The sequence below is a fragment of the Dicentrarchus labrax genome, unplaced genomic scaffold, assembly GCF_905237075.1.
Source record: "Dicentrarchus labrax unplaced genomic scaffold, dlabrax2021, whole genome shotgun sequence".
Taxonomy (NCBI): Eukaryota; Metazoa; Chordata; class Actinopteri; family Moronidae; genus Dicentrarchus; species Dicentrarchus labrax.
In genome coordinates this window covers 3,082,750-3,110,690 of record NW_026136723.1, presented here as the reverse complement: position 1 = coordinate 3,110,690, position 27,941 = coordinate 3,082,750, and the positions used below count along the sequence as shown (strand labels likewise).

At 39.0% G+C, this 27,941-nt stretch overlaps 2 protein-coding genes across 16 annotated transcripts in view; both read right to left on the bottom strand.

The window, feature by feature from the left end:
* The window catches only part of LOC127357990 (gastrula zinc finger protein XlCGF57.1-like), a 30,120-nt gene extending 10,073 nt beyond the window's left edge, over nt 1-20,047 (bottom strand). Inside the window, exons 1-4 of one of the 13 annotated variants that reach the window (XM_051390732.1) lie at nt 19,717-20,047; nt 13,562-14,171; nt 13,326-13,393; nt 1,226-3,059 (exon numbers count right to left, since the gene is read on the bottom strand). In XM_051390732.1, the coding sequence (XP_051246692.1) occupies nt 2,536-3,059; nt 13,326-13,393; nt 13,562-14,171; nt 19,717-19,909 (1,395 nt within the window). In that variant the 5' untranslated portion in view covers nt 19,910-20,047 and the 3' untranslated portion in view covers nt 1,226-2,535. Of the gene's footprint in view, nt 1-1,225; nt 3,561-6,527; nt 6,880-10,897; nt 14,172-19,716 lie in introns of those variants that run through there. The other 12 variants (XM_051390733.1, XM_051390736.1, XR_007882331.1 and 9 more) reach the window with 12 other exon arrangements.
* Nucleotides 1,226-26,958, bottom strand: LOC127358066 (gastrula zinc finger protein XlCGF71.1-like). Of its 3 annotated transcripts, none has more exons than XM_051390956.1 (3): nt 26,859-26,958; nt 22,740-23,900; nt 1,226-2,399 (listed from the first exon to the last, which is right to left on the bottom strand). In XM_051390956.1, exon 2 carries the CDS (start codon nt 23,653-23,655, stop codon nt 22,876-22,878), a length of 780 nt encoding a protein of 259 aa, XP_051246916.1. In that variant the 5' UTR covers nt 23,656-23,900; nt 26,859-26,958; the 3' UTR covers nt 1,226-2,399; nt 22,740-22,875. The 3 variants fall into 3 exon arrangements, with proteins under 3 accessions (XP_051246916.1, XP_051246917.1, XP_051246918.1); XM_051390957.1 differs by lacking the exon at nt 1,226-2,399 and adding an exon at nt 10,834-10,931 and having other exon boundaries at nt 21,602-23,900; XM_051390958.1 differs by lacking the exon at nt 1,226-2,399 and adding an exon at nt 10,834-11,799 and having other exon boundaries at nt 22,471-23,900.
* Between the last annotated feature and the right edge of the window lie 983 nt (nt 26,959-27,941).

The following is a 27,941-nucleotide window of genomic DNA, read 5'->3' as shown; positions in this document are numbered from 1 at the left end:
AAACCAGAACATGTTGTAAAGTTTCTTCTTGATCACAAATTCACTCCTTCCTGTATTATGTGTTCCTATTTTAAATAATGTTTAATCCTGTATGACCTAATAGTAACCTTGATATTATTATTGTAATAAATGTATATTTGTGCCTAAGCCGCCCAATAGGCTACCAGAAACCGTGTGGGGAAATTGTAACAAAATTGGAAAACAATCTTCATTTCATTATTGTGATCAGGGTTTCTGGAGTCCAAGTGGACAGGAGAGCACAATACGATACACAAAAAATACACTGTACATACAACAGCAGCGTGCTGGAGGTGGCAGCCAAACAGGAAAGCGGTGGCAGCTTGCGCTCCTATAGCACCAGCAGTGGCTAAATGCAGGAGGCAGCAGACTCTTTGAAATGAAGTTAAAACACCTCTGAGGCTGTTATTATTTATCATATTTTGGTGAATCTGTAGATACAGGGAAGAGATCAATGCTGTACATACATAGCAGACGTCAGGGCTTTAGATACAGGGCATAGGTGTGTGCTGTAGATGCAGCTCTACACCACCATGTGGTCGTTATTAATTTTTTATGAATTGTTAGGAGTAGAAGAAACATTTTTATACAGTGGGTTCCTTGGTCAATACTAATTTTACTGATATAGGCCGAGCCCATCACACCTTTTTAGGCAGATATTTTATCCAATCTTCACCAAACTTGTAGCTTTGTGTTTTACTTATTGCATGTTGTACATAAACTCACATTGCACGTGTGTGTAACATTCATAAAATTCTACCTACAATAGTTCCACCTTTTGGCCATTAATATAACCTCACCATATCTCTTGAACACAGTATTCAATTACCACCGGTTTTGGGTTTTATCTTTAGACGTGAATCACAAACACTTTGTGCTGGGACTCTTTCAGAAACTGGGCCGGTGAACAGCTGTAACAGTGGCAACAGCAGATGCAGCAATAGCAAACATTTTCTTCAGGAAATGCAAATACTGTGTGTTGATGTTGATGTTCTGCCCTCTAGTGTCAGAAACCAGCAACTACAGTCTGTGTTGATTTACTGTGAGGAACGATCAGATTAACATTTACAGACTGCCACAGTTTCAGTTCCTTATATAACTCTCAGTGTTATAAACGTATACAAACATCTATGATAGATCAGATTTTATGTAGGAACGCAGAATGTTTAATGCCGTTTGAAGCAACAATATAGAAACAAAACAAAGGTCCTTTTATGAAAATAAAGTTTATTGATGGCAACCTGAAACTTTAAGATACATGGACCCATAAACTGACATTAATGATTATGTTTTATAATGTTTCCTGTTAGTCACAATGTAGATTCAACACATTCAAACACCACACAGGGTGATCGATAAAACAAAGACAAAATAAAGTACAATAAATACAACGATGATCATTCTACTGATTAAACAGACAAAGAATAAAAAATATTCACCAAAAACAAAAAAAGAACTTCTGCACATTGTGGTAATTAAAACTATTTAAAGGGTCATCAAACTTTGGAGGAGCAATCAATTAATTCTGGCTATCAAAATGATCAAAGAAAATTAAAAATAACAGTAATCAATATCCGTATACGTATTATATCAGAAGGTCCTCAGGACACCACCCTTAAAAGGAAAACTATTAACTGAATGATACTCAGTCTCATAGAATATACAAAACAATTAATCTGAAGCACTAATTTATTTATTCAAAAACTATAACTAAGTTCATCATGTTCACATTAGGTCAGCTGAAGGATTTGTAGCTCAACATAGAGTTTGGTATCCTTCACATTTGTGGAATATTTAATAAACCAACATGTATATTTGATAGCATTTATTAAAAATATAAAGTATAAATAGACAATATGATCAAACTACAATGCACTAAACTAAATAAAAAAAACAGAGTGTGTGTTGCACTGTATGTTGAGCTTGTTCAGCAGAGACAAAGCAGAGTTTTAAAGGTCCTCTCTGCTGTGTGTGGTTGTGTTAAAGGCCGAGGTGATCTTATATGAAAAGTGGCAAGTTAAAAAGAGTTTGTTGTACAAAGACTGTTTCTGTGTGGAACATAACATTTAACTAAGATCACCATAGCAGTGTAGAACATGAGTAACACAGTAACCTAACATAAACCATAACAAAATCACAACAATAAAACCAGATCAATACATTACATTTACAAAAGTTAAGCAGTCTCGTGCTTAGTCATGAACACAGTTAAACTGTGCGCAGCTATTTATGCCCACTATGTTCAGTGGTGTAGTGGTTCCTGGAGAAATGGGTAAACTCTTGCTAAGTTGTTAGCCAGTGATCCCGTAAGCCAGGCAGGGGAAAGTTGTTTTCCATTGTCACATTGTTATCACTCACTCTGATTCAGAATAGTTACAGACCTAGCCGCCAGACACTGTTGTTCTAATGTCATGGTGCATCTCTGATGTCTAGTTTCTAGTCTGTAACAGCTGAACAGGATTCTTAATTTCCTGCTGCTCTCATGTGTCTCTGCATAGTACTTTTAATACAGAAGCTTTAACTGCAGACTGAGCTGGATGTGTGAGTTGTCATGTGCTCCTCGAGAGTACTCTTTTTAACGAAGTTTTGTTGGCATACTGAGCAGCTGAATGGTTTCTTACCTGTATGAGTCTTCATGTGCCTCTGCAGATGACTCTTTTGTCCAAACCTTTTATCGCACACTGAGCAGCTGTACTGTATCCCACCAATATGACTTTGCATGTGCATCTGCAGATGACTCTTTTGACGGAAGCTTTTATGACACACTGAGCAGTTGAAAGGTTTCTCACCAGTGTGAGTTCTCATGTGATCCTGCAGACCATGCTTATATCCAAAGCTTTTATCGCACACTGAGCAGCTGAATGGTTTCTCACCTGTGTGAGTTCTCATGTGTAACTGCAGAGTATGCTTTAGACGGAAGCTTTTATGACACACTGAGCAGCTGAATGGTTTCTCACCTGTGTGAGTTGTCATGTGATGCTTAAGAATACCCTTTAGACTGAAGCTTTTATCACACGCTGAGCAGCTGAATGGTTTCTCACCTGTGTGAGTTCTCAGGTGTCTACGTAAACCTCGTCTCCATGAAAAACATTTCTTACAAACTGAACAGCTGAAAGGCTTTATATTGGGGACATCACCTGACTGAGGTTCCCTGGTGTCTTTAAAATCATTGTCACTATCATCAGTCTCAGATTCAGAAGAGTCTTCAGTCTTACCATCCGTATCAGGTTGTGAATGTTCATCTGAGTTTCTGGCCGGTTCTGGTCCTCCACAGTCCTCTCCATCATCTGTTTCCATCTGTTCAGTTTGTCTTTGAGGAAGCTTTGAGGACTGAGGTTTCTCTTCATCATCATCTTCACTCTTCACAGGGACAGGAGTGAATGTAAACCCTTGAAGCTGCTCTCCCTCCTGACTGGTCCTGACTTCCACCTGTTCCTCTTTAACGTGTGGGGGCTCTGGGTCCTCCTGTTCCAGACTGGGTCTCCACTCCTGCTGCTGCTCAGGGGGAACCTCTTCTTTAATCACCGACAGCTGCTGGACATCTGCAGGACACAGTAAACACAAAGATGGACATTATGGAAAACCACCACTTTCTGTTGAATCCAGACTGGATAACTGTGGGATCATCATCAGGCTGAAGATGTCACTCAGTGGAAACACATTGGAACCAAGTTGAAATCTGTTGACAAGGTCTCACGAGGATTATCAGCAGAAGACTTCATGGAAAGTAAGCAATGATTAAAAGGATCAGAGTCTCTTCTGAACAAGGCAGAAGATTCTTTAACCTTTAATGGTGCGGTCCGCTGCCACAGCAAGGGAAAGTTGGAGAACAGTAAAGGGTCAACATGCCGGTCGAAAGGATTCTGCCAGATTTGTTCCCGCTTACCAATGTGGGAGTGGACTACTTCGGCCAAATAAATGGAAACATCACCCAAAGATTCTTCATTGGTTCACTACGCATAAAAAACAATATTTTTCAATTTTCACTATGTTGGAACATTTTAATTGAATGGGTAGTTACAATAATACTAGTTAGTAGATACAGTCAATGGAATTTCAGAGTTATTAATTTACTTTAAAGCCAAGAACCTAAATTAAATCTAAAGTACTATTATTTGTTATTTCAAAGTCCAACATATTTAAATATCTGCAGTCATAATGTCGGGTAAACAGAGATGTCAGTGCTACATCCGCAGTTTTGGAGACTTGAATTTTTCAACAAACTGGTCAAAACGCTTTTTGTCCCAATGATGTTGCAACATGATTCCACAATCAGGTTAATATTGTAGTGATGGAAGTTTCTGTAAGCGTCTATAAGTACCGCGGATGGGTTTACATTAGAGTCAATAGAAATCCTGGTGCGTCCCATAGAGTCGCTGATGGGTACCATATGCGGCTGTATGGGATGTCAAAAGGAAAGAGACAAAGCGTCAGTCTTCGACGAATTGGGAATGAGGTATGCTTGTTTCTGTGAAGCAACAAATTGTAGCACTGTGCCCAAGAAAAGTTTCCCCTCGGGGACAATAAAGTTATTTCTGTTCTATTCTATTATGATTTCTATTAATAGTAATTAGGGATCGACCGATATGGATTTTTTATGGCCGATGCCGATGCCGATTTTTTTTCATCAACCTTAGCCGATGACCGATACGGACTGCCGATTTTCTTGAGCCGATATTTGGAGCCGATACTACTTTTGCTCCCTCAATTTACATCATAAAAATTACACAATGATGATAACAAATGTTACGAGTCTCAATTATAAAAAAAGGAACATTTATTGAAATTAAAAAAGGTGAGTCAGAACAAGAACAAGTAAACAATATTTAATAAATATTAAAAACAGGTGAGGTAGAACAAGTTAAAAAAGAGTTTACCATTTGGACCCACAAACTTGCTAAGCTATAGTTTCAGGCAAAACACATACAGAGCATGCATTTGGCATTTGTGTTTCCACTTTCAAAGTGTATGGCAATATTTCAGCTAAGTTAAACAGTTAAAAGATGCTTTGAAAGTTTAAAACTTAGAGTTGTGTTGAAGAGCATGCTTCCAGCACTCTCCTAGTGGGGGGAGGGGCTATGCATGCATAATGCTGGATCGGCGAACGCAGCAGCCCGTATCGGCCGATGCCGATACACGTAAAAACCGCAAAAATCTGCCGATAATATCGGCCGGCCGATGTATTGGTCGATCACTAAATGTGAGTCACCAATTTTTCCATTTCTATTACTACTTTAACCTCCCCTCAGGGTACATTTTATTTTTAGTGACATTGAAACAAGAATATTACAAAGGTGTAGGCGACTGTACTGACTGAATACATATTGAACAATTAAATAGGCTAGAGACTGAAGCTTCGTGAGCGAAGGTTCCACAGATTATTATTTTGTTTCAAGTGAATCAAAAGATAAAATAGTTATTATTAATAATAACTATTATCAATCACAGCACACAGCTCGGATTGTGAATGTGCATCATTGTTTCATGTTATGAATATATCCAAGATGAGTCATCTAAGGTGGCGCCACATGCGGTCGCCTCTGTTTTTCTTGTTTTGTTTGTTAACTCAGTTTTTCAGCTGTGATACCCGGAGCTCTTTCACTAGAGAAGAGCTCATGAATATCAGGGGAACAACTCAAGCTGATCTGTGAAACTTCACCATCAGTTCTCAGCCAACGACTCTGGTTCTGTCTGGAAGAGGCTCAGACAGATAACCAACTACAAACATAACCCCCCCAAAAGGAGACAAAAGGAGCAGTCCTGAGACCCCTCACCAGTTCCCCCCCCCCCCAGCTCAGCAGGAGCCGGGGCCACTTCACAACTCCACATCTCTGTGAATCCCTCCGCCACCACCACAGTGACGACTCTCTGCCTCCAACAGATATTTATATATATAATTATATGTTAAAGTTTAAATAATCATACCTATAAGAAATCACATCTCTCGTATCGACTTGCCTTATCTGGACATAATGCACATTATTATATAACGTCCATATGTGCAATAGATAGTCGAATAGATCAATTATATGTGGGTTTATTGGAAAGCATAATCAATCACTTTTGTCCAACTCTGACAGCCGTACTGCCTCCACACTCACACAGTGACGCACAGCATCAGGAGCAGTTCACACTTCATCTATGTGAAGAATGATAATATGAAATTTGATTGTAGCTTACAGTCAAATGCTCAGTTTGATGATGAAATGTATTTGTTGTTTATTTCTGACTTTTAGAGCTCGGTGGTTCTCACAGGACAAACATATGATGATCTTATAGAATCTGACACGTTGCTGTAGATTAAATAAAGTAGTTCAACATCTACATCCACATGAATGCAGCAGTAATATTGATCCATCAGATATAATAGTCCAACCTGTTCCTGCACTATCACTACTTTTCCTTTGAGTCCATTGTGCTGATCATCCTGTTACTGCAGTAAAGGCTGTGAATACTACTTCCAGCTCAGAGTGTGAACAGTGAGAGAAGAAGCAGTACAGTGAACCAACCTGCTCTGTGTAACCGAAGTTGAGGGTTGAAAACAGCGTCCAGTAGTTTCCGTTGTCGCTCGTTCTCCTCTTTTGAACGACAAAGTTCCTCCTCGTACTCTGCTATCGTTCTTTCAAACAGCCCAAATATCTCTTCAGCAGCCGCAGTTAGTCGCTGCTTCACCAACGCTCTCAGCATTTGGACTTTACACATTTTCACACAATCACACAAACTCCGTCAAAAACACTGTTTCCACTATGTAAAATTGGCTTCAAAGACCGGTGTACTTTGTTGGCTCGTTACTGTGGATGTCACACACACTTTCTCAGCACGACAACACTGTGCTTCTTCTTCGTGGTGTTTAATGGCGGCTGGCAAACAACGTTATGGAGCATTAGCGCCACCAACTGTTATGGAGTGTGTATCGGGAATCTGACTATACATTCACTAATACTACTAATAAATAACAGAAGATGAGGACAAATAAAGTTATATTATTTCTATTAAGTTGAGATATTGAAGCGAATAGAGATAAAACACTTCTCCCCAGAACTTCTTTGTAAAAGATCTCATAAGTCAAAGCTCAGCTTTATTTCTTTCAGCTTCAGTATCAGTTCCCTTCCCTCAGCAACACATTTTGGACGGTAAACCAGAACATGTTGTAAAGTTTCTTCTTGATCACAAATTCACTCCTTCCTGTATTATGTGTTCCTATTTTAAATAATGTTTAATCCTGTATGACCTAATAGTAACCTTGATATTATTATTGTAATAAATGTATATTTGTGCCTAAGCCGCCCAATAGGCTACCAGAAACCGTGTGGGGAAATTGTAACAAAATTGGAAAACAATCTTCATTTCATTATTGTGATCAGGGTTTCTGGAGTCCAAGTGGACAGGAGAGCACAATACGATACTCAAAAAATACACTGTACATACAATTAAAATGTGTATTAAACCTACCCAGGGTCTAGGCAGGAAACGCCAACAGCAGCGTGCTGGAGGTGGCAGCCAAACTGGAAAGCGGGGGCAGCTTGCTCTCCTATTGCACCAGCAGTGGCTAAATGCAGGAGGCAGCAGACTCTTTGAAATGAAGTTAAAACACCTCTAGTATGGAGGACTAAAATTTCCACATTAAATTAATAATTACAACATTAAATAATTACTTATTGTCATTCATTAATTAAAATTGGAATTAAATACATAAATGTGTTATTAAATATGTAATTAATTCAAATCCTGATTAATTTGATGTAAAATACATATATAATTATTTCACTATTTACATTTACATTTCATGGTCCTGTGTTGCAGTGCTTCATGAATCACTTAAAACTGTCAAACTCACCCATCAAAAGTTGGTAACGCCTGATTGGATACCCTGCGAATCAAACCAAGACAAATCAATTCCAGATAATGGATCGATGCAGAGCTAGTGAACACATTCCAATACACTGGGTGGGGCTATTGGACTACTTCTAATAAATCTGCAGTCACTCTGTGGTCAATATCTTGGTCAGAAAGTAACTCCAAGAACTTCAATAAGTTCCTCTGCTTTACTCACTACATGCTCTGGGTCAGCAGCTCCTGCTTCCACATCCTCTGCTAAGTCTAAAAAATAAAATAAAGTGTTTAACTAAAAAATAAAGTGTAGCAGCAGCTTGAGTTTCCCTTTTTCTTTGTTAACTGTTTCATATCTTGATTAACAGTCTCAACAAATTTTATAAATGAATATCAACACATCTTTACAATTGAAGAGTTTCTCTTTCTTTCCCTTTTATATCTTTCTATACACTTTCTGTTGTTCAGTGAGAGAATTGAGCTCTAACCTCTCTCCCTTGTTGGGCAGTGAATGAATGGGTCAGGATCAGTGTTGGTCATCTTACTTTAAAAAAGTAATTAGTTATAGTTACAAATTACTTATCCCAAAAAGTACATTGTTACAAATTACCTATCCCAAAAAGTACATTGTTACAAATTACTTATCCCAAAAAGTACATTGTAAAAGTAATTAGTTACTCAGCAAAGTAACTGTGAAGTTATTTTTTATGGTCTATAATTACATTCTATAACATCTTCTATAACGTTAAAGATGTTTATAATCACTGAATAAAGAATAAAAACACTATATACAGTATTTTAGAACATTTGGTATTTATTTGAACTCAATAGATTGCAGCCGGCCTTATGCATAGAAATAAAAATATATACAAAATAAATATTGAAAATAAAATTCACACGTTACATAAACATTCTTGCCTTTAACTTCAGTAAGCGAGTAGTAGTGTCGGTACTTCCAGTTTGATATCGCTACCTTTGAATTTCCCTAGCTCGTCGCCATTGTCTCTGTCTTGGCATCCGCCCACCCAGCCAATCATCATCACCACGCTGCCCTCTGCTGGCAGCTGATGTGTGGCTGTCAGAAAGCCTGACACCGCTGCGCTTCATTCAACCACATTGTAGGAACGCAAGTAACACGCCACTTTACATTCTCAGTAACGGTAACGGCGTTGCAACGATGGGAAAAGTAATTAATTAGATTACTCCGTTACTGAAAAAATAACGCTGTAAGTAACGCCGTTATACTTAAACGCCGTTACTCACAACACTGGTCAGGATACTGGTTGAGTGATCATATTGGGATCTGAGCCTGCTTATTTTCTGTGACCTTGTTCAGACTTGAGTGGGTATGTTTGATGAAAACTTTGTGTTTTGTCTCATAGTGGCGTTTCACACTGGCACTTTTAATCAGCGGCGCGGTCTCTGAACATGAGACACACTGGTTACGTGCTCCCAGTGGGAAGAATGAATGTGAATGAATCTGTCCATTAAAAGCTCGATTTTATATCCACTTTTCTCTTCTTAGAGAGCGCCACAAATCTTCTGTTGTCTCTCGCTCACTCATCTCTCCGTTTCCTCTCCATGTATCTGTGATTTCTCTTACCGTCTGTCCCCCTCTCTCATCGCTCTCATCTCTGTATTCAGTCGCGCTGTTTAAACAGATTTGATTGGCTGAGCAGCATCACGTGGGATGGCTTAACTAGCATGCGACTGGTCTGTGAGCTTCCTGATCTGCTAAACAAATATCGTAAAGACTAAAAAAGCTGTGCTGGTTAAAATAGAAGCTCCCCATCAAAATTTAGAATCCTCAATAATGAATTAATTATAGGTCTGGGTCCGCATAGGACGGTGTCTGGGTCCAGACTCGCCTGTTAGCGACCTCTGCCCTAGAAAGTTCATGAAGATCTTCCTGGCACTCTACTTCAGACCAAAGCAATGGATCAGGCTAGATTCGCGTTGGCCCCACCCACTGAGTTTGATGGGTGAGTTTGACAGATTTAAGTAAATCATGAAGCACTGCAACGCAGGACCATGAAATGTAAATGTAAATAGTGAAATAATTATATATGTATTTTACATTAAATGAATCGGTATTTGAATTAATTAATGACACATTTAATATCACATTTATGTATTTAATTCCAATTTTAATTAATGAATGACACATTTAAGTAATTATTTAATGGTGTATTTATTTATTTAATTGTGGCACTTTCAGTCCTCCATACTCTGAGACTGTTATTATTTATTTTAATACATATTTTGGTAAATGCTGTAGATACAGGGAAGAGATCAATGCTGTACATACATAGCAGAGGTCAGTGCTTTAGATACAGGGCATAGTTGTGTGCTGTAGATGCAGCTCTCCACCACCATGTGGTCGTTATTAATTTTTTATGAATTGTTAGGAGTAGAAGAAACATTTTTATACAGTGGGTTCCTGGGTTGATGCTAATTTTACTGATATAGGCCACGCCCATTCACGCCTTTTTAGGCAGATATTTTATCCAATCTTCACCAGACTTGTAGCTTTGTGTTTTACTTATTGCATGTTGTACATAAACTCACATTGCACGTGTGTGTAACATTCATAAAATTCTACCTACAATAGTTCCACATTTTGGCCATTAATATAACCTCACCATATCTCTTGAACACAGTATTCAATTACCACAGGTTTTGGGTTTTATCTTTAGACGTGAATCACAAACACTTTGTGCTGGGACTCTTTCAGAAACTGGGCCGGTGAACAGCTGTAACAGTGGAAACAGCAGATGCAGCTATAGCAAACATTTTCTTCAGAAAATGCAAATACTGTGTGTTGATGTTGATGTTCTGCCCTCTAGTGTCAGAAACCAGCAACTACAGTCTGTGTTGACTTACTGTGAGGAAAGATCAGATTAACATTTACAGACTGCCACAGTTTCAGTTTCTTATATAACTCTCAGTGTTAGAAACGTATACAAACATCTATGATAGATCAGATTTTATGTAGAAACGCAGAATGTTTAATGCTGTTTGAAGCAACAATATAGAAACAAAACAAAGGTCCTTTTATGAAAATAAAGTTTACTGATTGCAACCTGAAACTTTAAGATACATGGACCCATAAACTGAAATTAATGATTATGTTTTATAATGTTTCCTGTTAGTAACAATGTAGATTCCACACATTCAAACACCACACAGGGTGATCGATAAAACAAAGACAAAATAAAGTACAGAAAATACAACAATGATCATTCTACTGATTAAACAGACAAAGAATTTAAAATTTTCACCAAAAACAAAAAAAGAAGTTCTGCACATTGTGGTAATTAAAACTATTTAAAGGGTCATCAAACTTTGGAGGAGCAATCAATTAATTCTGGCTATCAAAATGATCAAAGAAAATAAAAAATAACAGTAATCAATATCCTTATACGTATTATATTAGAAGTTCCTCAGGACACCACCCTTAAAGGAAAACCATTAACTGAATGATACTCAGTCTCATAGAATATACAAAACAATTAATCTGAAGCACTAATTTATTTATTCAAAAACTATAACTAAGTTCATCATGTTCACATTAAGTCAGCTGAAGGATTTGTAGCTCAACATAGAGTTTGGTATCCTTCACATTTGGGGAATATTTAATAAACCAGCATGTATATTTGATAGCATTTATTAAAAATATAAAGTATAAACACAATATGATCAAACTACAATGCACTAAACTAAATAAAAAAACAGAGTGTGTGTTGCACATTATGTTGAGCTTGTTCAGCAGAGACAAAGCAAAGTTTTAAAGGTTCTCTCTGCTGTGTGTGGTTGTGTTAAAGGCCGAGGTGATCTTATATGAACAGTGGCAAGTTAAAAACAGTTTGTTGTACAAAGACTGTTTCTGTGTGGAAAATAATATTTAACTAAGATCACCATAGCAGTGTAGAACATGAGTAACACAGTAGCCTAACATAAACCATAACAAAATCACAACAATAAAACTAGATCAATACATTACAATTACAAAAGTTAAGCAGTCCCGTGCTTAGTCATGAACACAGTTAAACTGCGCAGCTATTTATGCCCACTATGTTCAGTGGTGTAGTGGTTCCTGGAGAAATTGGTAAACTCTTGCTAAGTTGTTAGCCAGTGATCCTGTACGCCAGGCAGGGGAAAGTTGTTTTCCATTGTCACATTGTTATCACTCACTCTGATTCAGAATAGTTACAGACCTAGCCGCCAGACACTGTTGTTCTGATGTCATGGTGCATCTCTGATGTCTAGTTTCTAGTCTGTAATAGCTGAACAGGATTCTTAATTTCCTGCTGCTCTCTTGTGAGTTCTCATGTGTCTCTGCATAGTACTTTTAATACAGAAGCTTTAACTGCAGACTGAGCTGGATGTGTGAGTTGTCATGTGGTCCTCTAGAGAACTCTTTTTAATGAAACTTTGTTGGCACACTGAGCAGCTGAAAGGTTTCTCACCAGTGTGACTTCTCATATGTGTCTGCAGAGCACTCTTATGACTGAAACTTTTATCGCACACTGAGCAGCTGAAAGGTTTCTCACCAGTATGAGTTATCATGTGATTCTGCAGATTACCCTTTATAATGAAGCTTTTACTACACACTGAGCACCTGAATGGTTTCACACCTGTATGAGTCCTGATGTGATACTGCAGATTACTCTTTTGTGCAAAGCTTTTATCGCACACTGAGCAGCTGAATGGTTTCTCACCTGTGTGAGTTCTCATGTGTAACTGCAGAGAACTCTTTTGACTGAAGCTTTTACTACACACTGAGCACCTGAATGGTTTCACACCAGTATGAGTTCTCATATGTGTCTGCAGATAACTCTTTTGACTGAAGCCTTTACTACACACTGAGCACCTGAATGGTTTCACACCTGTATGAGTCCTGATGTGATACTGCAGATTACTCTTTTGTGCAAAGCTTTTATCGCACACTGAGCAGCTGAATGGTTTCTCACCAGTGTGACTTCTCATATGTGTCTGCAAAGCACTCTTTTGACTGAAGCTTTTATCACACACTGAGCAGCTGCAAGGTTTCTCACCAGTGTGACTTCTCATATGTTTCTGCAGAGCAGTCTTTTGACTGAAGCTTTTATCACACACTGAGCAGCTGAAAGGTTTCTCACCAGTGTGACTTCTCATATGTGTCTGCAGAGTACTCTTATGACTGAAACTTTTATCGCACACTGAGCAGCTGAAAGGTTTCTCACCAGTATGAGTTATCATGTGATTCTGCAGATTACCCTTTATAATGAAGCTTTTACTACACACTGAGCACCTGAATGGTTTCACACCTGTATGAGTCCTGATGTGATACTGCAGATTACTCTTTTGTGCAAAGCTTTTATCGCACACTGAGCAGCTGAATGGTTTCTCACCTGTGTGAGTTCTCATGTGTAACTGCAGATAACTCTTTTGACTGAAGCTTTTACTACACACTGAGCACCTGAATGGTTTCACACCTGTATGAGTTCTCATGTGTAACTGCAGAGAACTCTTTTGACTGAAGCTTTTACTACACACTGAACACCTCAATGGTTTCACACCTGTATGAGTCGTGATGTGATACTGCAGATGACTCTTTCGTCCAAAGCTTTTATCGCACACTGAGCAGCTGAATGGTTTCTCACCTGTGTGAGTTCTCATGTGTAACTGCAGAGAACTCTTTTGACTGAAGCTTTTACTACACACTGAGCACCTGAATGGTTTCACGCCTGTATGAGTCGTGATGTGATACTGCAGATGACTCTTTCGTCCAAAGCTTTTATCGCACACTGAGCAGCTAAACGGTTTCTCTCCTGTGTGAGTTCTCAGGTGTCTACGTAAACTTTGTCTCCTTGAAAAACATTTCTTACAAACTGAACAGCTCAAAGGCTTTATATTGGTAACATCACCTGACTGAGGTTCCCTGGTGTCTTTAAAAACATTGTCGCTATCATCAGTCTCAGATTCAGAAGAGTCTTCAGTCTTATCATCCGTATCAGGTTGTGAATGTTCATCTGGATCTGAGTTTCTGGCTGGTTCCGGTGCTCCACGGTCCTCTCCATCATCTGTTTCCATCTGTTCAGTTTGTCTTTGAGGAAGCTGTGAGGACTGAGGTTTCTCTTCATCATCATCATCTTCACTCTTCACAGGGACAAGAGTGAATGTGAACCCTTGAAGCTGCTCTCCCTCCTGACTGGTCCTGACGTCCTCCTGTTCCTCTTTAATGTGTGGGGGCTCTGGGTCCTCCTGGTCCAGACTGGGTCTCCACTCCTCCTGCTGCTCAGGGGGAATCTCTTCTTTAATAACCGACAGCTGCTGGACATCTGTAGGACAAAGTAAACACAAAGATAGACATTATGGAAAATCAGGCTGAAGATGTCACTCAGTGGAAACACATTGGAACCAAGTTGAAGTCTGTTGACAAGGTCTCACAAGGATTATCAGCAGAAGACTTCCTGGAAAGTAAGCAATGATTAAAAGGATCAGAGTGTCTTCTGAACAAGGCAGAAGATTCTTTAACTTTTAACGGTGCGGTCCGCTGCCACAGCAAGGGAAAGTTGGAGAACAGTAAAGTTTCAACATGCCGGTCGACAGGATTCTGCCAGATTTTCACTATGTTGGAACATTTTAATTGAATAGGTAGTCACAATAATACTAGTTAGTAGATACAGTGAATGGAATATCAGAGTTATTAATTTACTTTAAAGCCAAGATCCTAAATTAAATCTAAAGTACTATTATTTGTTATTTCTAAGTCCAATATATTTAAATATCTGCAGTCATAATGTCGGGTAAACAGAGATGTCAGTGCTACATCCGCAGTTATGGAGGCTTGGATTTTTCAACAAACTGGTCAAAATGCTTTTTTGTCCCAATGATGTTTCAACTTGATTCCACGATCAGGTTAATATTGTAGTGATGGAAGTTTCTGTAAGCGTCTATAAGTACCGCGGATGGGTTTACATTAGAGTCAATAGAAATCCCGGTTGGTCCCATACAGCCGGTGATGGGTACCATATGCGGCTGTATGGGACGTCAAAAGGAAAGAGACAAAGCGTCAGTCTTCAATGAATTGGGAATGAGGTATGCTTGTTTCTGTGAAGCAACAAATTGTAGCACTGTGCCCAAGAAAAGTTTCCCCTCGCGGACAATAAAGTTATTTCTGTTCTATTCTATTATGATTTCTATTAATAGTAATGAGGGATCGACCGATATGGATTTTTTAGGGCCGATGCCGATACCGATTTTTGTTCCCATCAGCCTTAGCCGATGACCGATACGAACTGCCGATTTTCTTGAGCCGATACTACTTTTGCTCCCTCAATTTACATCATAAAAATAACACAATGATGATAACAAATGTTACGAGTCTCAATTTAAAAAAAAAGGAACATTTATTGAAATTACAAAAGGTGAGGTAGAACAAGAACAAGTAAACAATATTTAATAAATATTAAAACAGGTGAGGTAGATACATAAAATAAAATTAGCATGTCTTAGGCTACTATGCCACCTAATATGCAAAGACAACACACTAGTAGGTCTAAACGAAAATGTAAAAGAAGCTGCAAGAATGGCAACCCCAGAACATAAATTAGCAGAGGAAAATAACGTGATGTCAGATGTGCATTGTAGGGGTTACACTACTATTTAATAAGAAAGGTAATTAATCACTGAAGATTAATAATACACTCGTAAATGGGGCACCACCTACGTTGTTAAGCTACTGGAATAATCCGGAGGAAATTATTCCACAGATCTAATTAAATTAATTTCAAATCAATTTATTAAATTTAAAAATCTACATTCAATCTCATATTTCTGAAGTAGTGATTTCTTTTACACGATTCATCGATTTCCCCGCATCAATTCAAACCTACACCGAGACAAGGATATACGGTTATATATGTTTATTAACTAAACTAATGAAGAGTAAATAGTATGAAATGATAATGCAAACAAATGACAACAAGTAACAGAATATGTGGACAATATATGAATTATTACTATTAGGTGATTCAGGAGCGATGGTGGATTTTGCGATGAAGCAGTAAGTTTAAAATATTACGAGAGTAAATTTTAGAACTACGAGGCCCTAATCGAAAATTCTCTTAAACTTAAAAGATGGGATTTAAAGATTACAGACAGACACCAGCTCTTTCTTATGTGTGTGAATCCGGCCGTGTACCGGAGAGTCAGCCTACTTTGTTTGTAGATGGAACTTGGAAGGATTCCAGGTCCTTGGCTTTCAGCTCAACTGCGGCTTTGCGTCACTGATCCAACAGGCCGAAGGGAGTTGTAGTCCCTGGTTCCAGTGGCAATCTCTCCAAAAGGCCCAGCGCGGCGTGTGCGCTAGTGAGCGTTGGGGGCAAGGTGGCTGGAGAATAATGTCTTTGTCCGGCTGGAAACGTTTATGCGTCTTCTTGAGCAGTCAACTACTGCGACGTCCTTCTGGCTGATGATACAGGTCTTAGAGTCTTCAGCTCTGATTGTAAACTAATTCAGCTTCTTGTTTGAAAATAACTGGAGGATGAAACGCTGGCCTGGCGAATTCTCCGTCGTCACTAAGTCCAAGAATTAGATTAATACTTGACGATAAGACTACAAAAATATAAAAGAAGGAATTTGTTTGTGTCTTGAGCTTTAAAAATAAAAGTACTTGAAAAGTACTTTAGCACAGCAAGTTATTACTTGAGGAAAAATTCAGCATGTGTTGCAAACAAAGTAAAGTACGGAAATTAAATTAAGAACGAGAGTAAATGACGAGTGGATCTTAGAAAGAAGAAAAGAAGAGAGCGGAGTTTAGAAGAGATCAGAAGAGGAGTAAAAGAAGAGAGTGACCGGAGTCTGTTCCTTATATATTTTAATCTGACGGCGTATCCGGAAAGGCTAATCGCGTCACTTCCTTTAGCGATATTTTGATATTCGTAACTTTATCAATTATTCCTATCGTCTCTAAAAGTTTCGAAATCATAATTCACCATTCACAGAACCCACCATGACTTAATACATAGTTCACATGTTTTAACATAACATAACCGAAATTACTTAATGTAAAGGAAAAGTAGAACTGATTAAAATCATTAAATCATAATCATTAAACACGCATATAAAGTAGCACTGAGGGATTGTACATATTTCGTATAGTGCTAGCTTAATCCTTGTTATAAATATTATGTATCAGGCATTTACTATTTTGAATAATACAAAATTATAAAACCGTTTACCGTTACCTTACGCTATACCAGAATCTTACCAAAAGGTGTCGCTGTGGCTCCATCAAACATTCAGACATTTTACACATGATTTTGTAACTTAGTCCAACCTGAAGACAGAAGCATCAGACAAACATTACATTTGCGACATTCTCATGCTGGATGGCAATCTGTTAATTAGGAGAATATGAAATTTTACAATAGTATTAAATTAGAACTAAATCTATATCAGTCCAAATGCTGTTTCTGCTATCAGTATTGGAATGTCAGGGTTAGTACATGGACCTCTCATAAATCACCTTGAAGGAAAGGGGGAAAGGAGTAACAGGAGACCAGATGTGGATTTCAGAGGAGTTTCTCTCTGGACGTGAACCCGTCAGACTAAAAGAGATGTAAACACATTTCAGGGCTATCTAACCCTGATTTACAATCAAAAAGGCACTTAATTATTAACCCATCTGTTGTAGAACAACAAGTGTTTCCCAAAACCTGAGTGTAGAGTGTCGTTCTGATCTATGGAGGAGTCAGTGTTCTGTTAAAGAGGATGAAACAAATTGACACCTAGAGATCCCATCTGTGAATCTGAAAAGAACCAGGCTCTCTGTGCAGGAGACTGTCGGCGCCACAGTCTCACCTCCCCTCCTGGGTCAAAAAGGTCAAAGGGAAAGAAGGCCTTGAAAACTCTCCTGGTGGAACATAATCAAACTAATATGATGATTGTTGAATTAAGAGACGGATAAAGCGTCTCTTGTAGAGGAAGACGAGGACAAGGTCCTACAACATTAAGCAACAAACTGTTCCAAGTTTCTGTTCTAAATTAAATCAACGTTAACAGGAATAAATATTCAATCAAGTATAAAGCTGTTTCTCAAAGTTTTAAAAGCTCTCCTTCAGTCGGCGCAGCACTCTCATATATCACTGTGATGCGTGTGTCCCACTGAGTGAGACGCACACACACACACACACACACACACACACACAGAAAAATTCTGTTTGGTAGCTGACGCTGACTGAAGAGCTTAACCACCATTGAACTGGATTGCTAATGCTAACATGTGCAAACGGCTCTAAACACTAGTAAGGCCATCACGGTGCACTTGTCTGGTACATGATAAACGTTAACACAAATTAATATTCAACTATGTATAAATCTCTCATCATTAAAGCTCTTCTTGAGGGGGGGTTGCGCTATGATATCACCGCGATGGCAAGGGAACTCCGCCCCGCTCCAAGTAGGGAGAGCGGGAGAGAGAAACACACACAGGCGTCCAAACCTCCAGCCAGGTGGTCGCTAAACAAAACTGCTACAACACCACAGAACAACGTCGGCATTACTTAATCCTATGGCCAGTGTTCGTAACAGCTACCGTATGAATACATATAGCCACAATGGCAAGCAGTTAAAAGATGCTTTGAAAGTTTAAAAGTTGTGTTGAAGAGCAGGCTTCCAGCACTCTCCTAGTGGGGGAGGGGCTACGCATGGTCTGCACCTGCACTGCAGCGTCTCCAGCAACACGGAGCTGCCTGTGGACGCCTGTCTGTAAATAATGCTGGATCGGCGAACGCAGCAGCCCGTATCGGCCGATGCCGATACACGTAGAAACCGCAAAAATCTGCCGATAATATCGGCCGGCCGATGTATTGGTCGATCACTAAATGTGAGTAACCAATTTTTCCATTTCTATTACTACTTTAACCTCCCCTCAGGGTACATTTTATTTTTAGTGACATTGAAACAAGAATATTACAAAGGTGTCGGCTACTGTACTGACTGAATACATATGGAACAATTAAATAGGCTAGAGACTGAAGCTTCGTGAACGAAGGTTCCACAGATTATTATTTTGTTTCAAGTGAATCAAAAGATATAATAGTTATTATTAATAATAACTATTATCAATCACAGCACACAGCTCGGATTGTGATTGTGCATCATTGTTTCATGTTATGAATATATCCAAGATGAGTCATCTAAGGTGGCGCCACATGCGGTCGCCTCTGTTTGTTGGTGCGCTTTGTTTTTCTTGTTTTGTTTGTTAACTCAGTTTTTTTGCTGTGATACCCGGAGCTCTTTCACTAGAGAAGAGCTCATGAATATCAGGGGAACAACTCAAGCTGATCTGTGAAACTTCACCATCAGTTCTCAGCCAACGACTCTGGTTCTGTCTGGAAGAGGCTCAGACAGATAACCAACTACAAAATCACTTTTGTCCAACTCTGACAGCCGTACTGCCTCCACACTCACACAGTGACGCACAGCATCAGGAGCAGTTCACACTTCATCTATGTGAAGAATGATAATATGAAATTTGATTGTAGCTTACAGTCAAATGCTCAGTTTGATGATGAAATGTATTTGTTGTTTATTTCTGACTTTTAGAGCTCGGTGGTTCTCACAGGACAAACATATGATGATCTTATAGAATCTGACACGTTGCTGTAGATTAAATAAAGTAGTTCAACATCTACATCCACATGAATGCAGCAGTAATATTGATCCATCAGATATAATAGTCCAACCTGTTCCTGCACTATCACTACTTTTCCTTTGAGTCCATTGTGCTGATCATCCTGTTACTGCAGTAAAGGCTGTGAATACTACTTCCAGCTCAGAGTGTGAACAGTGAGAGAAGAAGCAGTACAGTGAACCAACCTGCTCTGTGTAACCGAAGTTGAGGGTTGAAAACAGCGTCCAGTAGTTTCCGTTGTCGCTCGTTCTCCTCTTTTGAACGACAAAGTTCCTCCTCGTACTCTGCTATCGTTCTTTCAAACAGCCCAAATATCTCTTCAGCAGCCGCAGTTAGTCGCTGCTTCACCAACGCTCTCAGCATTTGGACTTTACACATTTTCACACAATCACACAAACTCCGTCAAAAACACTGTTTCCACTATGTAAAATTGGCTTCAAAGACCGGTGTACTTTGTTGGCTCGTTACTGTGGATGTCACACACACTTTCTCAGCACGACAACACTGTGCTTCTTCTTCGTGGTGTTTAATGGCGGCTGGCAAACAACGTTATGGAGCATTAGCGCCACCAACTGTTATGGAGTGTGTATCGGGAATCTGACTATACATTCACTAATACTACTAATAAATAACAGAAGATGAGGACAAATAAAGTTATATTATTTCTATTAAGTTGAGATATTGAAGCGAATAGAGATAAAACACTTCTCCCCAGAACTTCTTTGTAAAAGATCTCATAAGTCAAAGCTCAGCTTTATTTCTTTCAGCTTCAGTATCAGTTCCCTTCCCTCAGCAACACATTTTGGACAGTAAACCAGAACGTGTTGTAAAATTTCTTCTTGATCACAAATTCACTCCTTCCTGTATTATGTGTTCCTATTTTAAATAATGTTTAATCCTGTATGACCTAATAGTAACCTTGATATTATTATTGTAATAAATGTATATTTGTGCCTAAGCCGCCCAATAGGCTACCAGAAACCGTGTGGGGAAATTGTAACAAAATTGGAAAACAATCTTCATTTCATTATTGTGATCAGGGTTTCTGGAGTCCAAGTGGACAGGAGAGCACAATACGATACACAAAAAATACACTGCAATACAACAGCAGCGTGCTGGAGGTGGCAGCCAAACAGGAAAGCGGTGGCAGCTTGCGCTCCTATAGCACCAGCAGTGGCTAAATGCAGGAGGCAGCAGACTCTTTGAAATGAAGTTAAAACACCTCTGAGGCTGTTATTATTTATCATATTTTGGTGAATCTGTAGATACAGGGAAGAGATCAATGCTGTACATACATAGCAGACGTCAGGGCTTTAGATACAGGGCATAGGTGTGTGCTGTAGATGCAGCTCTACACCACCATGTGGTCGTTATTAATTTTTTATGAATTGTTAGGAGTAGAAGAAACATTTTTATACAGTGGGTTCCTTGGTCAATACTAATTTTACTGATATAGGCCGAGCCCATTCACGCCTTTTTAGGCACATATTTTATCCAATCTTCACCAAACTTGTAGCTTTGTGTTTTACTTATTGCATGTTGTACATAAACTCACATTGCCCGTGTGTGTAACATTCATAAAATTCTACCTACAATAGTTCCACCTTTTGGCCATTAATATAACCTCACCATATCTCTTGAACACAGTATTCAATTACCACAGGTTTTGGGTTTTATTTTTAGACGTGAATCACAAACACTTTGTGCTGGGACTCTTTCAGAAACTGGGCCGGTGAACAGCTGTAACAGTGGCAACAGCAGATGCAGCAATAGCAAACATTTTCTTCAGGAAATGCAAATACTGTGTGTTGATGTTGATGTTCTGCCCTCTAGTGTCAGAAACCAGCAACTACAGTCTGTGTTGATTTACTGTGAGGAACGATCAGATTAACATTTACAGACTGCCACAGTTTCAGTTCCTTATATAACTCTCAGTGTTATAAACGTATACAAACATCTATGATAGATCAGATTTTATGTAGGAACGCAGAATGTTTAATGCCGTTTGAAGCAACAATATAGAAACAAAACAAAGGTCCTTTTATGAAAATAAAGTTTATTGATGGCAACCTGAAACTTTAAGATACATGGACCCATAAACTGACATTAATGATTATGTTTTATAATGTTTCCTGTTAGTCACAATGTAGATTCAACACATTCAAACACCACACAGGGTGATCGATAAAACAAAGACAAAATAAAGTACAATAAATACAACGATGATCATTCTACTGATTAAACAGACAAAGAATTAAAAATATTCACCAAAAACAAAAAAAGAACTTCTGCACATTGTGGTAATTAAAACTATTTAAAGGGTCATCAAACTTTGGAGGAGCAATCAATTAATTCTGGCTATCAAAATGATCAAAGAAAATTAAAAATAACAGTAATCAATATCCTTATACGTATTATATCAGAAGGTCCTCAGGACACCACCCTTAAAAGGAAAACTATTAACTGAATGATACTCAGTCTCATAGAATATACAAAACAATTAATCTGAAGCACTAATTTATTTATTCAAAAACTATAACTAAGTTCATCATGTTCACATTAAGTCAGCTGAAGGATTTGTAGCTCAACATAGAGTTTGGTATCCTTCACATTTGTGGAATATTTAATAAACCAGCATGTATATTTGATAGCATTTATTAAAAATATAAAGTATAAACACAATATGATCAAACTACAATGCACTAAACTAAATAAAAAAACAGAGTGTGTGTTGCACATTATGTTGAGCTTGTTCAGCAGACACAAAGCAGAGTTTTAAAGGTCCTCTCTGCTGTGTGTGGTTGTGTTAAAGGCCGAGGTGATCTTATATGAACAGTGGCAAGTTAAAAAGAGTTTGTTGTACAAAGACTGTTTCTGTGTGGAACATAACATTTAACTAAGATCACCATAGCAGTTTAGAACATGAGTAACACAGTAACCTAACATAAACCATAACAACATCACAACAATAAAACTAGATCAATACATTACAGTTACAAAAGTTAAGCAGTCCCGTGCTTAGTCATGAACACAGTTAAACTGTGCACAGCTATTTATGCCCACTATGTTCAGTGGTGTAGTGGTTCCTGGAGAAATGGGTAAACTCTTGCTAAGTTGTTAGCCAGTGATCCCGTAAGCCAGGCAGGGGAAAGTTGTTTTCCCATTGTCAAATTGTTATCACTCACTCTGATTCAGAATAGTTACAGACCTAGCCGCCAGACACTGTTGTTCTGATGTCATGGTGCATCTCTGATGTCTAGTTTCTAGTCTGTAATAGCTGAACAGGATTCTTAATTTCCTGCTGCTCTCATGTGTCTCTGCATAGTACTTTTAATACAGAAGCTTTAACTGCAGACTGAGCTGGATGTGTGAGTTGTCATGTGCTCCTCGAGAGTACTCTTTTTAACGAAGTTTTGTTGGCATACTGAGCAGCTGAATGGTTTCTTACCTGTATGAGTCTTCATGTGCCTCTGCAGATGACTCTTTTGTCCAAACCTTTTATCGCACACTGAGCAGCTGTACTGTATCCCACCAATATGACTTTGCATGTGCATCTGCAGATGACTCTTTTGACGGAAGCTTTTATGACACACTGAGCAGTTGAAAGGTTTCTCACCAGTGTGAGTTCTCATGTGATCCTGCAGACCATGCTTATATCCAAAGCTTTTATCGCACACTGAGCAGCTGAATGGTTTCTCACCTGTGTGAGTTCTCATGTGTAACTGCAGAGTATGCTTTAGACGGAAGCTTTTATGACACACTGAGCAGCTGAATGGTTTCTCACCTGTGTGAGTTGTCATGTGATGCTTAAGAATACCCTTTAGACTGAAGCTTTTATCACACGCTGAGCAGCTGAATGGTTTCTCACCTGTGTGAGTTCTCAGGTGTCTACGTAAACCTCGTCTCCATGAAAAACATTTCTTACAAACTGAACAGCTGAAAGGCTTTATATTGGGGACATCACCTGACTGAGGTTCCCTGGTGTCTTTAAAATCATTGTCACTATCATCAGTCTCAGATTCAGAAGAGTCTTCAGTCTTACCATCCGTATCAGGTTGTGAATGTTCATCTGAGTTTCTGGCCGGTTCTGGTCCTCCACAGTCCTCTCCATCATCTGTTTCCATCTGTTCAGTTTGTCTTTGAGGAAGCTTTGAGGACTGAGGTTTCTCTTCATCATCATCTTCACTCTTCACAGGGACAGGAGTGAATGTAAACCCTTGAAGCTGCTCTCCCTCCTGACTGGTCCTGACTTCCACCTGTTCCTCTTTAACGTGTGGGGGCTCTGGGTCCCCCTGTTCCAGACTGGGTCTCCACTCCTGCTGCTGCTCAGGGGGAACCTCTTCTTTAATCACCGACAGCTGCTGGACATCTGCAGGACACAGTAAACACAAAGATGGACATTATGGAAAACCACCACTTTCTGTTGAATCAAGACTGGATAACTGTGGGATCATCATCAGGCTGAAGATGTCACTCACTGGAAACACATTGGAACCAAGTTGAAATCTGTTGACAAGGTCTCACGAGGATTATCAGCAGAAGACTTCATGGAAAGTAAGCAATGATTAAAAGGATCAGAGTCTCTTCTGAACAAGGCAGAAGATTCTTTAACCTTTAATGGTGCGGTCCGCTGCCACAGCAAGGGAAAGTTGGAGAACAGTAAAGGGTCAACATGCCGGTCGAAAGGATTCTGCCAGATTTGTTCCCGCTTACCAATGTGGGAGTGGACTACTTCGGCCAAATAAATGGAAACATCACCCAAAGATTCTTCATTGGTTCACTACGCATAAAAAACAATATTTTTCAATTTTCACTATGTTGGAACATTTTAATTGAATGGGTAGTCACAATAATACTAGTTAGTAGATACAGTCAATGGAATTTCAGAGTTATTAATTTACTTTAAAGCCAAGAACCTAAATTAAATCTAAAGTACTATTATTTGTTATTTCAAAGTCCAACATATTTAAATATCTGCAGTCATAATGTCGGGTAAACAGAGATGTCAGTGCAACATCCGCAGTTTTGGAGACTTGAATTTTCAACAAACTGGTCAAAACGCTTTTTTGTCCCAATGATGTTGCAACATGATTCCACAATCAGGTTAATATTGTAGTGATGGAAGTTTCTGTAAGCGTCTATAAGTACCGCGGATGGGTTTACATTAGAGTCAATAGAAATCCTGGTGCGTCCCATAGAGTCGCTGATGGGTACCATATGCGGCTGTATGGGACGTCAAAAGGAAAGAGACAAAGCGTCAGTCTTCGACGAATTGGGAATGAGGTATGCTTGTTTCTGTGAAGCAACAAATTGTAGCACTGTGCCCAAGAAAAGTTTCCCCTCGGGGACAATAAAGTTATTTCTGTTCTATTCTATTATGATTTCTATTAATAGTAATTAGGGATCGACCGATATGGATTTTTTATGGCCGATGCCGATTTTTTTTTCATCAACCTTAGCCGATGACCGATACGGACTGCCGATTTTCTTGAGCCGATATTTGGAGCCGATACTACTTTTGCTCCCTCAATTTACATCATAAAAATTACACAATGATGATAACAAATGTTACGAGTCTCAATTATAAAAAAAAGGAACATTTATTGAAATTAAAAAAGGTGAGTCAGAACAAGAACAAGTAAACAATATTTAATAAATATTAAAAACAGGTGAGGTAGAACAAGTTAAAAAAAGAGTTTACCATTTGGACCCACAAACTTGCTAAGCTATAGTTTCAGGCAAAACACATACAGAGCATGCATTTGGCATTTGTGTTTCCACTTTCAAAGTGTATGGCAATATTTCAGCTAAGTTAAACAGTTAAAAGATGCTTTGAAAGTTTAAAACTTAGAGTTGTGTTGAAGAGCAGGCTTCCAGCACTCTCCTAGTGGGGGGAGGGGCTATGCATGCATAATGCTGGATCGGCGAACGCAGCAGCCCGTATCGGCCGATGCCGATACACGTAAAAACCGCAAAAATCTGCCGATAATATCGGCCGGCCGATGTATTGGTCGATCACTAAATGTGAGTCACCAATTTTTCCATTTCTATTACTACTTTAACCTCCCCTCAGGGTACATTTTATTTTTAGTGACATTGAAACAAGAATATTACAAAGGTGTAGGCGACTGTACTGACTGAATACATATTGAACAATTAAATAGGCTAGAGACTGAAGCTTCGTGAGCGAAGGTTCCACAGATTATTATTTTGTTTCAAGTGAATCAAAAGATAAAATAGTTATTATTAATAATAACTATTATCAATCACAGCACACAGCTCGGATTGTGAATGTGCATCATTGTTTCATGTTATGAATATATCCAAGATGAGTCATCTAAGGTGGCGCCACATGCGGTCGCCTCTGTTTTTCTTGTTTTGTTTGTTAACTCAGTTTTTCAGCTGTGATACCCGGAGCTCTTTCACTAGAGAAGAGCTCATGAATATCAGGGGAACAACTCAAGCTGATCTGTGAAACTTCACCATCAGTTCTCAGCCAACGACTCTGGTTCTGTCTGGAAGAGGCTCAGACAGATAACCAACTACAAACATAACCCCCCAAAAGGAGACAAAAGGAGCAGTCCTGAGACCCCTCACCAGTTCCCCCCCAGCTCAGCAGGAGCCGGGGCCACTTCACAACTCCACATCTCTGTGAATCCCTCCGCCACCACCACAGTGACGACTCTCTGCCTCCAACAGATATTTATATATATAATTATATGTTAAAGTTTAAATAATCATACCTATAAGAAATCACATCTCTCGTATCGACTTGCCTTATCTGGACATAATGCACATTATTATATAACGTCCATATGTGCAATAGATAGTCGAATAGATCAATTATATGTGGGTTTATTGGAAAGCATAATCAATCACTTTTGTCCAACTCTGACAGCCGTACTGCCTCCACACTCACACAGTGACGCACAGCATCAGGAGCAGTTCACACTTCATCTATGTGAAGAATGATAATATGAAATTTGATTGTAGCTTACAGTCAAATGCTCAGTTTGATGATGAAATGTATTTGTTGTTTATTTCTGACTTTTAGAGCTCGGTGGTTCTCACAGGACAAACATATGATGATCTTATAGAATCTGACACGTTGCTGTAGATTAAATAAAGTAGTTCAACATCTACATCCACATGAATGCAGCAGTAATATTGATCCATCAGATATAATAGTCCAACCTGTTCCTGCACTATCACTACTTTTCCTTTGAGTCCATTGTGCTGATCATCCTGTTACTGCAGTAAAGGCTGTGAATACTACTTCCAGCTCAGAGTGTGAACAGTGAGAGAAGAAGCAGTACAGTGAACCAACCTGCTCTGTGTAACCGAAGTTGAGGGTTGAAAACAGCGTCCAGTAGTTTCCGTTGTCGCTCGTTCTCCTCTTTTGAACGACAAAGTTCCTCCTCGTACTCTCTGCTATCGTTCTTTCAAACAGCCCAAATATCTCTTCAGCAGCCGCAGTTAGTCGCTGCTTCACCAACGCTCTCAGCATTTGGACTTTACACATTTTCACACAATCACACAAACTCCGTCAAAAACACTGTTTCCACTATGTAAAATTGGCTTCAAAGACCGGTGTACTTTGTTGGCTCGTTACTGTGGATGTCACACACACTTTCTCAGCACGACAACACTGTGCTTCTTCTTCGTGGTGTTTAATGGCGGCTGGCAAACAACGTTATGCAGCATTAGCGCCACCAACTGTTATGGAGTGTGTATCGGGAATCTGACTATACATTCACTAATACTACTAATAAATAACAGAAGATGAGGACAAATGAAGTTATATTATTTCTATTAAGTTGAGATATTGAAGCGAATAGAGATAAAACACTTCTCCCCAGAACTTCTTTGTAAAAGATCTCATAAGTCAAAGCTCAGCTTTATTTCTTTCAGCTTCAGTATCAGTTCCCTTCCCTCAGCAACACATTTTGGACAGTAAACCAGAACATGTTGTAAAGCTTCTTGATCACAAATTCACTCCTTCCTGTATTATGTGTTCCTATTTTAAATAATGTTTAATCCTGTATGACCTAATAGTAACCTTGATATTATTATTGTAATAAATGTATATTTGTGCCTAAGCCGCCCAATAGGCTACCAGAAACCGTGTGGGGAAATTGTAACAAAATTGGAAAACAATCTTCATTTCATTATTGTGATCAGGGTTTCTGGAGTCCAAGTGGACAGGAGAGCACAATACGATACACAAAAATACACTGTACATACAATTAAAATGTGTATTAAACCTACCCAGGGTCTAGGCAGGAAACGCCAACAGCAGCGTGCTGGAGGTGGCAGCCAAACTGGAAGCGGGGGCAGCTTGCCCTCCTATTGCACCAGCAGTGGCTAAATGCAGGAGGCAGCAGACTCTTTGAAATGAAGTTAAAACACC